The following is a 13,893-nucleotide window of genomic DNA, read 5'->3' as shown; positions in this document are numbered from 1 at the left end:
GTCGCGGCCCCTCCCGCCAAAGGAAGTGAGAAGGGGGCTGTCATAAGAGGAACTAGGTCTGGGAGTCCGCTGAAGCAGCAGGAACAGGGCCATGCCCAAGCCGCCCCCTGGAGCCCCCTGAGCCTGCATCCCTGCCACGACCCATTCAGACATCCCCCAGGGACCCAGACACCAGCCCCCACCATGGTAAGTCCTTCAGGGTGGGCCCTCAAGTGCAGGGGTGGCGGCACCAGCCAGGTGGAGGCACCTAGAGGCCACCATCAGAAAGTGGGATGATGAGAATGGGCACAGCAGACCCTTTGGGGTCCCTCTGTGCAGCTCAGGTGCTGCCAGCATCCCTCACAGGGGACCAAACTCCCATCGGCTGGTGGACAGGATGCCAGAATGGGGATGGGGCACCAAAGGACGGAGCAGTAACTGGAGGACAGAAGGTGGTCCTAAGGGATCACACAGTGCCTGCAGGGACAGGGACAGATCCCTTTCCTGGGGCTTAGGGAACCCAGTTCCCAGCCGAGTTTGGTGCCTCACCTTCCTGTGTGGCCTTGGGCAAGTCACTTCCCCTCTGTGAGTCTCAGTTCCCACATATGTCATATTTGGAAGTTTGTCAAGATGTGGAAGGTGTCTGGGGGAATCTCTCCACTGGAACGTTCAGAGGGTTTGGGGTTCAGCCCCTCTGCGTCCACAGCTGGGAGGGCAAGCTGTGTCAGATGGGTCAAATGGGCGGTGGGTTGCAGTGATGGTGGCGTGACAGCATGCTGGTGTGGGCGACGGGGTGGTCTGGATGTAGCAATCACAGAAGCAGGAGTTGGTGAGATGCAGCATGTCCGTCCCACCACCGGTACCCTTCTCCGGGAGGGTGGCAGGGAAAAACACTGCAGCCAGAAGCATTGCCACCTCGGGAGACTGAGGTCTGATGATGACTGTGGTGACAGGGTTGGGGAGACTGTCATGGTCCTGGGTCTAGATGCGGTAGCGTCATGTCACACACATCAAGAGGGAGCCTGGGCTGGCTATGTCACTCCACGACTCCGTGCCTCTGCAAACCACTTCAGCTTTCATTTTTTGTCATTCTGTTAATGAGGGTGGGTGGCTGGGACAGTCACAGAGCTGGTGGTGACACCTGTAGTGTTTCTGGCAGTTGCGGCAGGCGGCTAACCAAGGTGGAGGCAAGGATTGCCTTAGCCTGAGAGAGAACGTCTTATTTCAGAAAGTCAGTGATAAATTGGGCATCACTGTCCAAGGACCCCTTTGATTAATTCACAAGCAAACCACCAGCTAGAGCTCTGGGCTTGGGATGGAAACTCTTCCCAGACAGAGCCAAGCCAGGTAGACTCCTTGATCAAAAGAACACAGGAAATGATTTGCTACTTGAGAGAAAAGCAGCCCCTCTTGAGGAAGCTGTGTGAAATGCTTAGTCAATGATTTGCTTGGCCAACCGTGTCTGGGAAGGGAGAAACTCATGCAAGAGGACCACAGAGAGAGAGAAAAAAAAAAAGTGGGATCCATCCATGAGGCCAATCCCTCTGTCTAGGGGTGCTGACATCTTCCTGGAGGTGTCATGGGTGCCAGGAAGAGTGTCGAAAGAGTCAGTGAAACGATGATCGTAAAGTGCTTTAAAGAGCACATAATGCGTGCTCAATGCACGGTAGCTGCCGCTGTGGGTGACGCTCATTCACGGTGGGGGTTCGCGGTGGTGGTGGGTGGATGTGCCTCCTTCTTGGTTACCGCGGAGGAGTTGGGTTGTTGGTGCCATTGGTTGTGATGGTGGTCATTGCTGTCAGTTGTCCCAAGTTGGTGGTGCCCACGGTTCTCGTGGGTGGGTTGGTGATAGTAATGGTTGCTTCGGGTGCCGGCGAGTGCTGAATGTTGGTGGTTGGCGGTTGGTTGTCTTCAGCTGGAGGGTTGATCTGTGGAACGATGGCAGCTGGCCATCCTTTGAAGTTAGGTGGTCACGATGATGCTTGTTTGCCGTTGGTCGTTCATTGCTGATTTGGGGTGACGGTCTTGGGACTAGTGGTGGTGCATCCCTGGTTTTGGAAAGGGGTATGGTTGACGGCTGCTTTAAGGGGTCATGTGTGGTTGTTGATGGCTAGTATCTTGCGATCGCGGTTGTTACTGTCAATGGTGGTTGGTTATTATGGGTTGTTGGTGCTGGTGATAATAAGTGGTGATGGTGGTGAGTGATGATGGGGAAACAGGTGGTGGAATCCGTCAGTGTTTTTCTGTCTGATGTGAGCTGGTGGTGCTGGCATTGAGGTTATCAGCAGTTTCTGTTGGGCTTTGGTTGGGGGGGCAGGTACAGGCAGCCATCTGTTGTCCTCGGTTGATAATGGTGGTGACCTGAGGGTAATCGTGGTTGTTCTGAAAGTACAGATATAAAGCAGGGAGACCAGTGATGCGGCTGCTTGACCGAGGGGCGGCGGCCATGGGGATGGATGGAAAAGGCTGGGAGGTCAAGAGAGAGTTAGGAAGAAAGACTCTAGAAGGACAAGGGTCCCCACATGTTGGAGAACGGCCTCCGTTTAGGCCAAAAGAAAACAGACACCCCTCCCAAGGGAGGGGGAGACCTGAGAGCCTTTAGAGACGAGAATGTTGTTTGCATGGTATACAGACACAGGGTGTAGCCCCAGAACCCCACTGAGTAGGACCAAGGCTCCAGGGGCACACCGGGGGGCCAGGGCGTGGCCAGGGCTGGAGAGCAGCTTCGCCTCTGCCTCTCTGCTGGCTGGCAGCCACAGTGCACAGGACCCCGGGGAGGAAGGAAGTGGCTGTTTCGTTGTTTTCTCCAGTCTGGGGCTTTGCTCATCACCACCCAGGAACAGGGAGGCCAGAGCAGTTAGGGCAAGTTGCAAAAGCCTCATCCAGCCCTTCCTCCTGACCCTGTGCCCCGTGCCTGTGGGATCGGCCAGCTTCAGGCTGCCGCTGCTGCTGCTGCTGGCGATGGAGGGAAGCTAGTGTTTCTTCTTGACAAGCTTGGCCTTGCTGAATCTGCACAACTGCCCCGTGAGGTCCATGGCCCTCAATATTCCCATTTGCCCGATGAGAAAACAGAGGCAAAGAGGTTAGGCGAGCTGCCGTACAACCCTAAATAGCAGAGGATTTCAACTCAGTGATCCCCAGGGTCACACTTTTAACAGCCACCTTGACCTACAACCTCCTCCTCCTCCTCCTCCTGCCAGGTAAGAGGCCACCTGGGGGTGTGGGCTGACCCCCATACTCTCCAGGCTGCCCACCCCTGCCTCATTCCCTATTCCAAAGAAACTAGGATCCTGGTGTCCCACACACACCCAAGGCCTTCCTGGCCCATGGCTCCTGCTGCCACCACTGACACGGTCTGGGACATTCATGTTGCAAAGCCTGCCTCCTACAGGAAGCCTTCTCTGATTGCCTCAGCTCTCCTTAGCACCGTCTGACTGGGATCACTGTCTCCTCTGGGCAACTTGCTTCTGAACTACTCAAGGGCAGAGTCTAGGCCTGGTCCCCACCTACTTCCGTGCACAGTAGGGGCTCAGGAAGTGTGTTCACTAGAGGGCCCCAATGCCCCAGCCCTACAGGAGCCATCACCTTGGCCCTCCCTCCTTTGGCACCAGGGAAGCTCCACCCCTCCACACCCTCTGCCGTGGGTTGAGGGGAGCCTCTCTGAAGAGCTGAAGTTAGAATCTGCGTCCCCACTCCCATCCCAGCCACCTCTGACCCCTGACTATCTTTCACAAGAACCCCAGCCAGTTGAGTCATCCTTGACTTGACTTGCGGTCAACTATGACCACAACCTCTTTGTGGTACCCTCACCCTCCAAGGAAGGAACAAACAGCTTCAACTTGACGGTTGGAGACTTGGGGATCACAGAGAGATGGACACCCATGACACAGGGCAGGGGGCAGTCTCATCCCAATGATACTTCATTCATTTACTCATTCAACGCGTCTACATCGACCAGCTCCTCTATCCTGTCAAGCCACTGATCACTTCTAGTACATGCTCTTGGGGCCACCGGCTGCCATTTCCTGAGGCACCCCAGTGCATCTTTTCTCAGCACTGGCTCATTTACTTCCCCTAGCAAACCCACAGAGGAGATTTATTATGGAATCCATCTTACAGATGGAGCAACTGAGGCTTGGAGAAATGAAGTGGCCTCCCTGGGGTCAACAGAGCCGACTGTTAAGCCAGGCCTCACACCCAATCCATCCCTTGCCAAAATCGTTGACTCTCCTCCCTCACACTGTACCCTCTTGAGGAAAACCTCTCGCTCTGCCACAAACAACCCCGTGGTTTTTGTGATCACATAGAGCTAGGATGGATCTGGGGGTCTCGGGTGCCTGGGGCGGGACACAGAGGGAGAGATAACAGGGACCACTAGAGGCAGAGGCCCACTCAGCTGGGTGGGGGAAGGAGGAAGGGACAGGAAGAGGAACCAAGTCCTCGGGGTCAGGAGAGCCAGCCAGACACAGCCAGCCTCGGGGCTTCTGACCTCAGAGAAAGGAAGTGGTCTTGAGTCTCAGGTGAGCCTGAGGGTCCCAAGAGCATGGGGACTGGGGTGACCCCAAAGGGGAAACCGTGGACAGGACCAATCTTGTCTTCTCCTTGTCCTCATATGACCTGAAGAACCAACCCCGGCCACCCCCCAGCCCCGACATAGACCCGGCTTCCCTTCCTGCTGTGTGACCTTGCGGAGGACATCTAACCTCTCTGGGCCATAGTTTTCTCTTCCGCAAAATGGACCTAATCAGAGTACTGACCTCAGCATGTGCCCAGAGGTTGCAGTGAGGTAATTCACTGAAAAAAGCTTAAACCAGAGTCTGGCGCAGAATAAGTGCCAGTGGGGTGTGAACTATTGTTATGTATGGTTCTCGGTTACCATGGTTACCACCCAAGCCCCACCCCTTGAGGTCTCCAGAGAGAGAATCCACTTCCAGTTCCCCCTACACACCCCTACCCAACCTCCCCACACCAACTCAGGGAAAGAGCAACCCCACCAGGTCCGTGAATGACACCACCTCACCCCTGAATTTCGAATTACATGGGTTCTTCTCACCAACACACTGGAGAGCCTCCCCATCTTGAAAACAGGAAATACACTCCCCTGACCCCTCCTCTCCCCAAAGTCTCTTTCCCTCTTCCCCAAAAGCAGTCCTCTCTCCCTGACCTCTAGATCCGACTTCTGACCCTGAGGTCAACAACGCTCTCCATGGGGTCCCTCTGGGTCTCCAGTGAGCGTGGAAGTTCTTCAGCAGCTGGGGGTCCGGTCAACAGTTCCCTGCTTCTCCCAACCAGCCCCTGTCACCTCCAGGCCTCCCCAGGTCCTGGCTTCCTCCAACCTCAGCCTCTGCCTTGGGCACACTTGCCAACACCTCCGTCCTCCTGCTCTCACAACCTTGTCTTCCCACCATCCCACCCTTCCCACTGCATCCTGGGGTTCTCAGAGCATCACATCCAGCACCCCCTTCTTATAACAAGCATCCTGGCAGGTGCCCTTGAAATGCTGAAATGGAATAGTGAAACACACAGACTTCCATCTTCCGAAAACACTTAATGTGGCCCCCTGCAAGGCGAGGAGAAAGTTATTTAGAATAAAATTGCATGGAAAGATGAAAGTGCTCAGGCCAGTGGCCCAAGAACGTCCACTGGAGTGGCCAGGTGCTCACACCTGGACACAGGTGCGTCTCAGCGAGCGAGACAGCCCCCCCGCCACAAGCAGGACGCGTTAACCTCACTAGCAGCATGAGCTTCCGAACGCTGGACATTTCTTAGTGAAATCTGAACAAAACTAAATCCTCCCTTGCTACGCAATAGCCACTTTCCTGTAAAATGCAGTGCGTATCAACCATGCACAAAATACATAGGTCTTCTGTTTATACATAAAATAGGTTTTGGTTCTCGGTTCCAATGATCATAAACAGGTTTGTCACTTACATGAACTTCTGCTGGGTTGGGGTGGGGAGCTGAGGGCAGGACGATTATGTATTTGTAAAATAATGTAATTAGGTACATGTGCAAATTTAAGGGGACCTATGGCCCCCTTAAATGCCAGCCATGTCCCCAGCCATGTCCCCATCCCTGGAACAACCAAATATGCTCCCATGATTCTTTTTCCTTTGGCCGCGCCTTGCAGCATGAGGGATCTTAGTTCCCCAACCAGGGATTGAACCCGTGCCCCATGCAGTGGGAGCGTGGAGTCCTAACCGCTGGACCACCAGGGAATTCCCCCACAATTCTTAAAGTGCCCCCAGGAGCAGTACAGCCCAGCTACTGTGCATGACGTCCAGAACGTGGATGGGGCTATGGTGAGGGATGCCTGGGGGATGGGGGGTTCCAAGGGAGCACCTGACCTGTCCTGGAGTCAGGGAGGTCTTCTCGGAGGAGGCGTCCCCTGAGCCAAGCCTTAAGACATGGGTTGGCATTAGCCAGGCAGGAAGGGTGTTCTGGGCAGAGGGCTCAGCCTGTGCAAAGGCTTAGAGGCAACACGGTGAGGAACTGAAAGAGTTCCTCCCAAAGTCCTAAGTTACCGGCACAAAGTAGGTGCTCAGGAATTCTTTGTAGAGTGGATGCATGGAGGTGGCAATGATGGGAAGCCATAGACAGAGAAATGAGATGGTATTTGTGATATGAAAACCTCACTCTCAATATTCAGCCTGGAAGCAGTCTCAGGGGTTTGAGTCCTGCCCACCCCCCTCCTCTGAATTCTCTTCCTGCTTTGGTCACACCTCTGCACATTTGCCCAGGCAGTTCACTCTGCCTGGTGAACCCTTTCTCCCTGCTCTTGATCAAAACCTTTCTCGGGGCTTCCCTGGTGGCGCAGTGGTTGAGAGTCCACCTGCCGATGCAGGGGACACGGGTTCGTGCCCCGGTCCGGGAAGATCCCACATGCCGCAGAGCGGCTGGGCCGGTGAGCCATGGCCGCTGAGCCTGTGCATCCAGACCCCTGACCCTCCTGCTCGATCCCTGCCTGAATTCCTTCCCAGATGGGCCCAGCGCACCATCTCCATTCCCCAGAATCTGCCTGGCAAACCCTGGTCATATTTGAAGACTTGACTTTGGTTCCCAGCATCTTTGCTCTTGGGGGTTTTTCCTCTGAAGCTGGGTTTCTTTCTTTGCCCTTGTCCCTTGTTTGTTCGATAGGTCTTCCCTGCTGGGACTAGCAAGGACTCAATCCCAATCCCTGCCCTCCAGGAGCTCCAGGTCTGGGGCGGGTAAGGGGCTTCCCAGAGGAGGGACATCTTGTCTGAGCATGAGTTCACCAGACAGGAGAGCTCCAAGCCACCATCACTCTGTGTGCTGGACTCCTCCATGACAGGGGTATATTGAATGGAGGCAGAGGGGGCCTGAGAGAGCCAGTGTGCTTGAGTGCTTTAGGCACTGGATGAGTTCATTTGGGCTGAAAGGAGAGAGCATTCCTGGCAGGCTTCCTGGAGGAAGGGTTTTGAGGAGCGCCTGTGTCTGAGTCTCCTCGTTGGGGCCTAAGGAAGGTGTCATCTGAAGAAAAGCTGAGGGAGGAAATGAGAAGGCAAAGTGGGAGCCTGGGAAGGTGCAGGAGCTGATTCTCTGAGGATGGAAAAGCCCACGGCAGGGGTGGTGGGAAGGCTGTGCGAGCTGAGGACCAGAGTCCCAGCCAGGCACAGAAGCAGAGATCACAGACACATGGTGGCTGAGAGAATCTCAGAGGGATGGGCTAGGATGACCCCGAGGGAGGAGGATGGGAATGGGAGGAAGGAATCCATCTCCAGGTGGAAGGGGTGGCAGCAGGTCAAATGCCATGGAGAAGTCAGGGACTCAGCCTGGGCCAAGGCAGGGAGAGCGGGGCTGGGGACGTGAGAAGCAGGGTGGGGACTCCGCCATCAAGCCTTCTCTGATACCCTCCTCTCCTCCCACAGCCACCAGAGTCCCAAGCACACTCTGCCCTGCTGGGCCAGGCATCACTGTCTCCTCTATGGCAACGGGATACTAAGTGGAGGCATGGCGGGACCAAAAGAGAGGGTTGAGGGGTGTATCCGAGCTGTCATTCTGTCTGGCCTCCTCCTTTGGGACTAGACCTTGCCTGCCTCTCCTGGTGTCCCGGAGATGCAGAAGAAGGAAGGGAGGTGGTGGGGAAGGGGACAGCATCAGAAGCTATGATGGAGGTGAGCCAGCAGGGGGTGCTGAAGCACCATCCCCCGCCACGCCCCCTGCAGGGGCTCACCGCCACCCCGCGGCCCCCACCCCCAGGGCAGCAAGGAGCGTTTCCACTGGCAGAGCCACAACGTGAAGCAGAGTGGTGTGGACGACATGGTGCTGCTGCCCCAGATCACCGAGGACGCCATCGTGGGCAACCTCCGCAAGCGCTTCATGGACGACTACATCTTTGTACCCTGGGCCGCGGGCGGGGTGGGCAGACGAAAGACAGAGGGACAGGAGGATGACTGACCAATGGATGGAGAGATGGTGTGCGGATGAGAGCAGAGAGGGATGGCAGAGGGACTGAAGCATGGAAGGGACACACATAACTGAGCACAGGAATGGGGTGGGGGGATGGGCAGTAAGAGCGCTGGGTGTTAGGACGGGGGACAGCGGAGTGACAGCAGGGCCCCGGTTGGGGGTGGCCCTGGCCCTCACTGCTCCCTCTGCCCCAGGGGTAGCTCAGCCACAGCATATTCTATTCTCCCCATTCTGGATCCAGATCAGTTTTTTCCTAAGAGACCCAGGGTGCATCTGAGGGACAAAGCCTGCCGGGACACTGCATGGCCCTTAACCCTCCCCCAACCAGACCTACATCGGCTCCGTGCTCATCTCCGTAAACCCCTTCAAGCAGATGCCCTACTTCACTGACCGTGAGATCGACCTCTACCAGGGCGCGGTGAGGCCGGGGCCGGGTGGGAGGCACAGCCCCAGGATCCCCGGGCCCCTAGCCCTAGGCTGAGCCCAGACCTCCCCCGCCAGGCCCAGTACGAGAATCCCCCGCACATCTATGCCCTCACAGACAACATGTACCGGAACATGCTCATTGACTGTGAGAACCAGTGTGTCATCATCAGGTACGGAGTGGGGGTCCCAGACCCTCGTGCCCAGGTCCCGCTAAAACAGCATCATCACCCCAGGGAGGGGTACTAGGAACTCCTGATCCAAACAGAGCCTTGTTGCCCCTCTCCGCCTCTGGCCCTGCTTTGCTTTTCTTGTCACCATCTGACCCATGATATATTTTATGTATTCATTCTGTTATCGCCCATCTGTCCCATCTAAACGTCAGGAAGACAGACACTTGGATCTGCCTTGTTCACTATTGTATCCCCAGTGCCTGGACTATTGCCTGGTACACAGTAGGTGTCATTCATTCAGTGAATGAATGAATGATGGATCAGACAGTTGAAAGAGCAATTCCCCCACCCCTGGTCACTCATGACTCCTTCCCTCACCCATCCCCAGTGGAGAGAGTGGAGCTGGGAAGACGGTGGCAGCTAAATACATCATGGGCTACATCTCCAAGGTGTCGGGCGGAGGCCAGAAAGTCCAGGTAAGGCGAAACAGAAAGAAGGGCTGAGTCTTCCCCACTCTGCACAGTATTTCTTCCCCCCCACCCTGAGCTCCCACACCCCCCGTCAGTCTGACCTCTTCCCACCCCACCTGCTTCTTTCCCCAGCATGTGAAGGACATCATCCTGCAATCAAACCCACTGCTGGAAGCCTTTGGCAATGCCAAGACTGTGCGCAACAATAATTCCAGTCGCTTTGTGAGTCTCTGCAGCCTGCTTGGAGCAGATGCTCCCTCCACACTGACTCACTGACCTCCCCCCCCCCTCTCTCTCTCTCTCTCTCTCTCCCACCTGTATTCTCAAGAATACAGGAAATACTGCTCCTTACTGGGAGACTCATTTCCTGTTCATGGTTCATCTGAAAAAGAGTCCCCCATCAGCATATCTGTGGAGGCCATGACATGTCTGTGTAGTGTTCAAGAACACTCCTCCCCCGGCTGCAACCAGGCTACGTCTGTTCCTATTCACATTTCAGGTCCCATTTATTCCCTCATTCATTCTTTCTTTCATCATATGGTTCTTGGAGTCCTTCTTTGTGTCAGGTCCATGCTGAGCCTAATGGAGGACAGAGCAGGTAAACGGATTTGGATTTGTCATCCGTTTCTGTCACGGCTTAGAAGTGTGGCTTGGACAAAGAAAAACAATGTAATCTTGTGGGGCTCCTCTGCTGGGATGGGGATGATGTTAATATCCATCTCATAGACCTCGATAATTTCAGTAAATGCCTGAACGTGGAACTGGATTAATGAATTACGACACTAATGATATTTTTTAATTTCCCTAAATATTATTAGTTATAGTTATTAGCTCTATTTTTATTTTCTAATATATTTTCTAATATAATTATATTTGAAGTATCTTCCCCAACATTTTATTGTAAAATTTTTCATATACATGGAAAAGTTGAATGAATACTACAGTGAACGCCTGTATGCCCATCTCCTAGATTCTACCACTAATAGTTTACTATACTTGCTTAATCGTATCTCCATTCATCCTTTTTCTTTTCTTTTTTTTTGCGGTACGCGAGCCTCTCACCGCTATGGCCTCTCTCATTGCGGAGCACAGGCTCCAGACGCACAGGCCCAGCAGCCGTCATCCATTTTTTTTTTTGATGCACTGCAAACTAAGCTGTAGACATCATACCTTTCCCCCCAAACACTTCAGCATGTAGATCATTAATTATAGTCCAATATAATTTTGCAGTTCTCTTTTATTTCTTTTAAAGTAACAGCAAAATATATAAATCTAAACGGGACCATTCACTGAGTTTGGACAAATGCATACACCTGTGCAACCCACACCCCTACTGATAAACAGAACATCACCATCTCTCCAGAAAATTCCCTCTTGTCTCTTTCTAGTTGGTCTCTACTCCTACTTTACCCCAGAAGCAACCACTCTGATATTTTCTTTTTTCACCGTGGATTAGTTTCAGCAGTTCTAGAACTCTGTATAAATGGAATCACACAGTCTGTGTTTTCAAACTACTAATGCACACCAAAACATGAATGAATCTCAAAAATATGTCATTCTATTTTATTTTATGTAGTTTTATTATACAATAGAATAAGTATTTGTCATACATTATAGGTGTTTAATTGTGTAGTATGATGATGTCATTTGTATTGTAACTGGATGTAGGTGGCAGAAAGGAGAAATAAGGGGCTTGTCTGCCTTCCAACCTCCAGCCAGAGCGGAACCCAGATGGTGTCAGAGACCAAAGATGGTGTGGGTCCCTTGCTCTGGGCTCAGGGACAACATATGGGATACACCCAGGATCACTGGAACCAGTAGCATTCCACAGAGATGTGGAGGCCTCTGTGTTATGGTGAAGGGACTGGGGAGCTGTCAATAAACTGTGATACTTCTCTGTGCCAGGCACAGGGCTAAATGCCCCAAGTGAGGGCCTGAATCATCAGAGAGGGAGGAAAAGGCATTCCTGGCCCAGGACACAGCTTAAGCAAAGGCTGGAGGGAAGAGCTGGTGAAAAGAACAATAAGTGGGAGGTGAGGAGAGGAAAGCAACTTGAGGTCACGTGGCGAAGAGCTACAAAGAGGCCAGGCTCACAAGACCGATCCCCAATCCTTCCTCACCTGCAGCCCTGGGACCCTGGGAGGGCTGACGTGACTCTCTCGGGTTCAGGGCAAGTACTTTGAGATCCAGTTCAGCCGCGGTGGGGAGCCAGACGGGGGCAAGATCTCCAACTTCTTGCTGGAGAAATCCCGAGTGGTCATGCAGAATGAAAACGAGAGGAACTTCCACATCTACTACCAGGTGCACGGAAGGGGGCCGTGGGGCTGGGGCAGAGGGAGCCCCACCTGGAGCCCGGGGGGAGACGGTGGGAGGGTCAGCATTTGGAAGCCCATGACAGTGAGCCTCGGGGATTACGAGGGCTGTGCCGGTCCATCCCCACATGCATGAGGATCGTTTGTCCTCCAGCTGCTGGAAGGGGCTTCTCAGGAGCAGCGGCAGAACCTGGGACTCATGACCCCCGACTACTATTACTACCTCAACCAAGCAGACACCTACAAGGTCGACGGCACCGATGACCGGAGCGACTTCAGCGAGACTCTGGTGAGCGCCAGCTGCCCCTCCAGCCCCGGGAAACTTCCCGTGTTACAAATTGGGAAACCAAGGCCCAGAGAGGGGAAGGAACTTGCCCAAAGTTACAGAGCCAATGAGTGAAAGAGCCGGGACAGAGGTCCCGGTGTCCTGACTTCCCAAGTCTGTGCCATGGCCCCCAAAACCCAACCCAGGGGTCAGGCTGGAGGTCGGGACTTGTGGCACAGGCTCTGCCCCTGTTGTGCCCCCAGAGCGCCATGCAGGTCATCGGGATCCCAGCCAATGTCCAGCAGCTGGTCCTGCAGCTTGTGGCGGGGATCTTGCACTTGGGAAACATCAGCTTCTGCGAAAATGGGAATTATGCCCGGGTGGAGAGCGCAGACCGTGAGTGTGGGTGCTGTGGAGGGCGGGGTGGAGGCGTGTATGCCTGTGTGACCTGCTTCCTCCCTGGGTGGACCCCTGGGGGTAAGGTCCCAGGAGGACAAGATCGGTGTCACTGGGCATAATGGGGAGAGATGGGGGGGCGCTCACACGAAACCCAAGAGCCCAACCGACTGCCCCCTTTCCCCCACCCGCCCCATCACCTGGCAGTCTTGGCCTTCCCCGCCTACCTCCTGGGCATTGACAGCGGGCGGCTGCAGGAGAAGCTGACCAGCCGCAAGATGGACAGCCGCTGGGGCGGGCGCAGCGAGTCCATTGACGTGACCTTGAACGTGGAGCAGGCGGCCTACACTCGGGACGCTCTGGCCAAGGGGCTCTACTCCCGTCTCTTCGACTTCCTCGTAGAGGCAAGTGGGGCTGGGGGTGGGAGAGGAGCTCGGGGACGGCACCAGGCCCTGGGCTTGGACCAGCCCAGCGGCGGGGGGGGGGGGGGGGGGGCGCGGGGGCGGGGCGGCGTCTGGACTGTCATGACCAGTTGGTGGGCATGACCTCACCAATGCCCAGCCGTAGGAGGCATCAAACAGGGCAGGAGGTGATCTGATGGGAGAGTTAGGGGCTTCCTGGCTGTGGCATGGAGCCCAGGAAGGAGGGGTCTATTGGAAACGTCCAGGCCTGGACTGAGATGGGGGCTGTTGGGATGGACAGGGGTGGGTGCATTTGAGAGCCACGAGGTGGGGGGGGGGGCCTGTCAGGAGGACAAAGTGATGGACTAGACGGGGGTGGATGAGAATGGGACGCGTCAAGGTCAAGGATAGTGACTGCAGTAGCCAACATTCCATAGCACATAATGCATGTCCGCTGTGGTTCTGTTTTCCATGCATCAGGTCAAGGTCAAGAATAGTGACTGCAGTAGCCAACATTCCATAGCACATAATGCATGTCCGCTGTGGTTCTGTTTTCCATGCATCAGGTCAAGGTCAAGAATAGTGACTGCAGTAGCCAACATTCCATAGCACCTAATGCGTGTCCGCTGTGGTTCTGTTTTCCAAGCATCAGTTTATTTAACTCTTAGAGAATAGACCTCTAAGAGAGTTGCTACTGTTGCCCATTTTAAAGATGAGAAAGTAGAGGTGCAGAGTGGTTAAGGAGCAGAGCCAGCTCCCAAGGCAGGAACCCGGATGTTCTCACACCTGGATTTCTCATAGGAATGACCGATGGGGGTATGGGTATGCACAGAGGTGGGGAAGGCAAGAGAGAAACTGGTGGGAGGGTACCCAGCCTGTGAACATGGCTAAGAGCATTTCAAGAGAGCGGCAGGCCACTCACCTAGTGTCCCCACCGCATCACAGGCCATTAACCGTGCCATGCAGAAGCCCCAGGAGGAGTACAGTATCGGTGTGCTTGACATCTACGGCTTTGAGATCTTCCAGGTACGTATGACACTGCCA

General features: G+C 54.5%; 1 protein-coding gene across 1 annotated transcript in view; it reads left to right on the top strand.

The window, feature by feature from the left end:
- Positions 1-100: 100 nt before the first annotated feature.
- MYO1F (myosin IF) overlaps positions 101-13,893 on the top strand; it is a 31,471-nt gene continuing 17,678 nt past the window's right edge. Inside the window, exons 1-11 of the mRNA XM_082837035.1 lie at positions 101-186; positions 8,200-8,337; positions 8,738-8,827; positions 8,911-9,005; positions 9,394-9,481; positions 9,608-9,697; positions 11,645-11,776; positions 11,942-12,076; positions 12,316-12,448; positions 12,656-12,852; positions 13,795-13,875. Of these exons, the coding sequence (XP_082693161.1) occupies positions 184-186; positions 8,200-8,337; positions 8,738-8,827; positions 8,911-9,005; positions 9,394-9,481; positions 9,608-9,697; positions 11,645-11,776; positions 11,942-12,076; positions 12,316-12,448; positions 12,656-12,852; positions 13,795-13,875 (1,182 nt within the window). The 5' untranslated portion in view covers positions 101-183. The remainder of the gene's footprint in view (positions 187-8,199; positions 8,338-8,737; positions 8,828-8,910; positions 9,006-9,393; positions 9,482-9,607; positions 9,698-11,644; positions 11,777-11,941; positions 12,077-12,315; positions 12,449-12,655; positions 12,853-13,794; positions 13,876-13,893) is intronic.

Source organism: Leucopleurus acutus (genome assembly GCF_964270905.1).
Source record: "Leucopleurus acutus genome assembly, chromosome: 3".
Lineage (NCBI taxonomy): Eukaryota > Metazoa > Chordata > Mammalia > Artiodactyla > Delphinidae > Leucopleurus > Leucopleurus acutus.
Note: the sequence above shows the minus strand (reverse complement) of the source record. Positions and strands in the feature narration are given on the sequence as shown.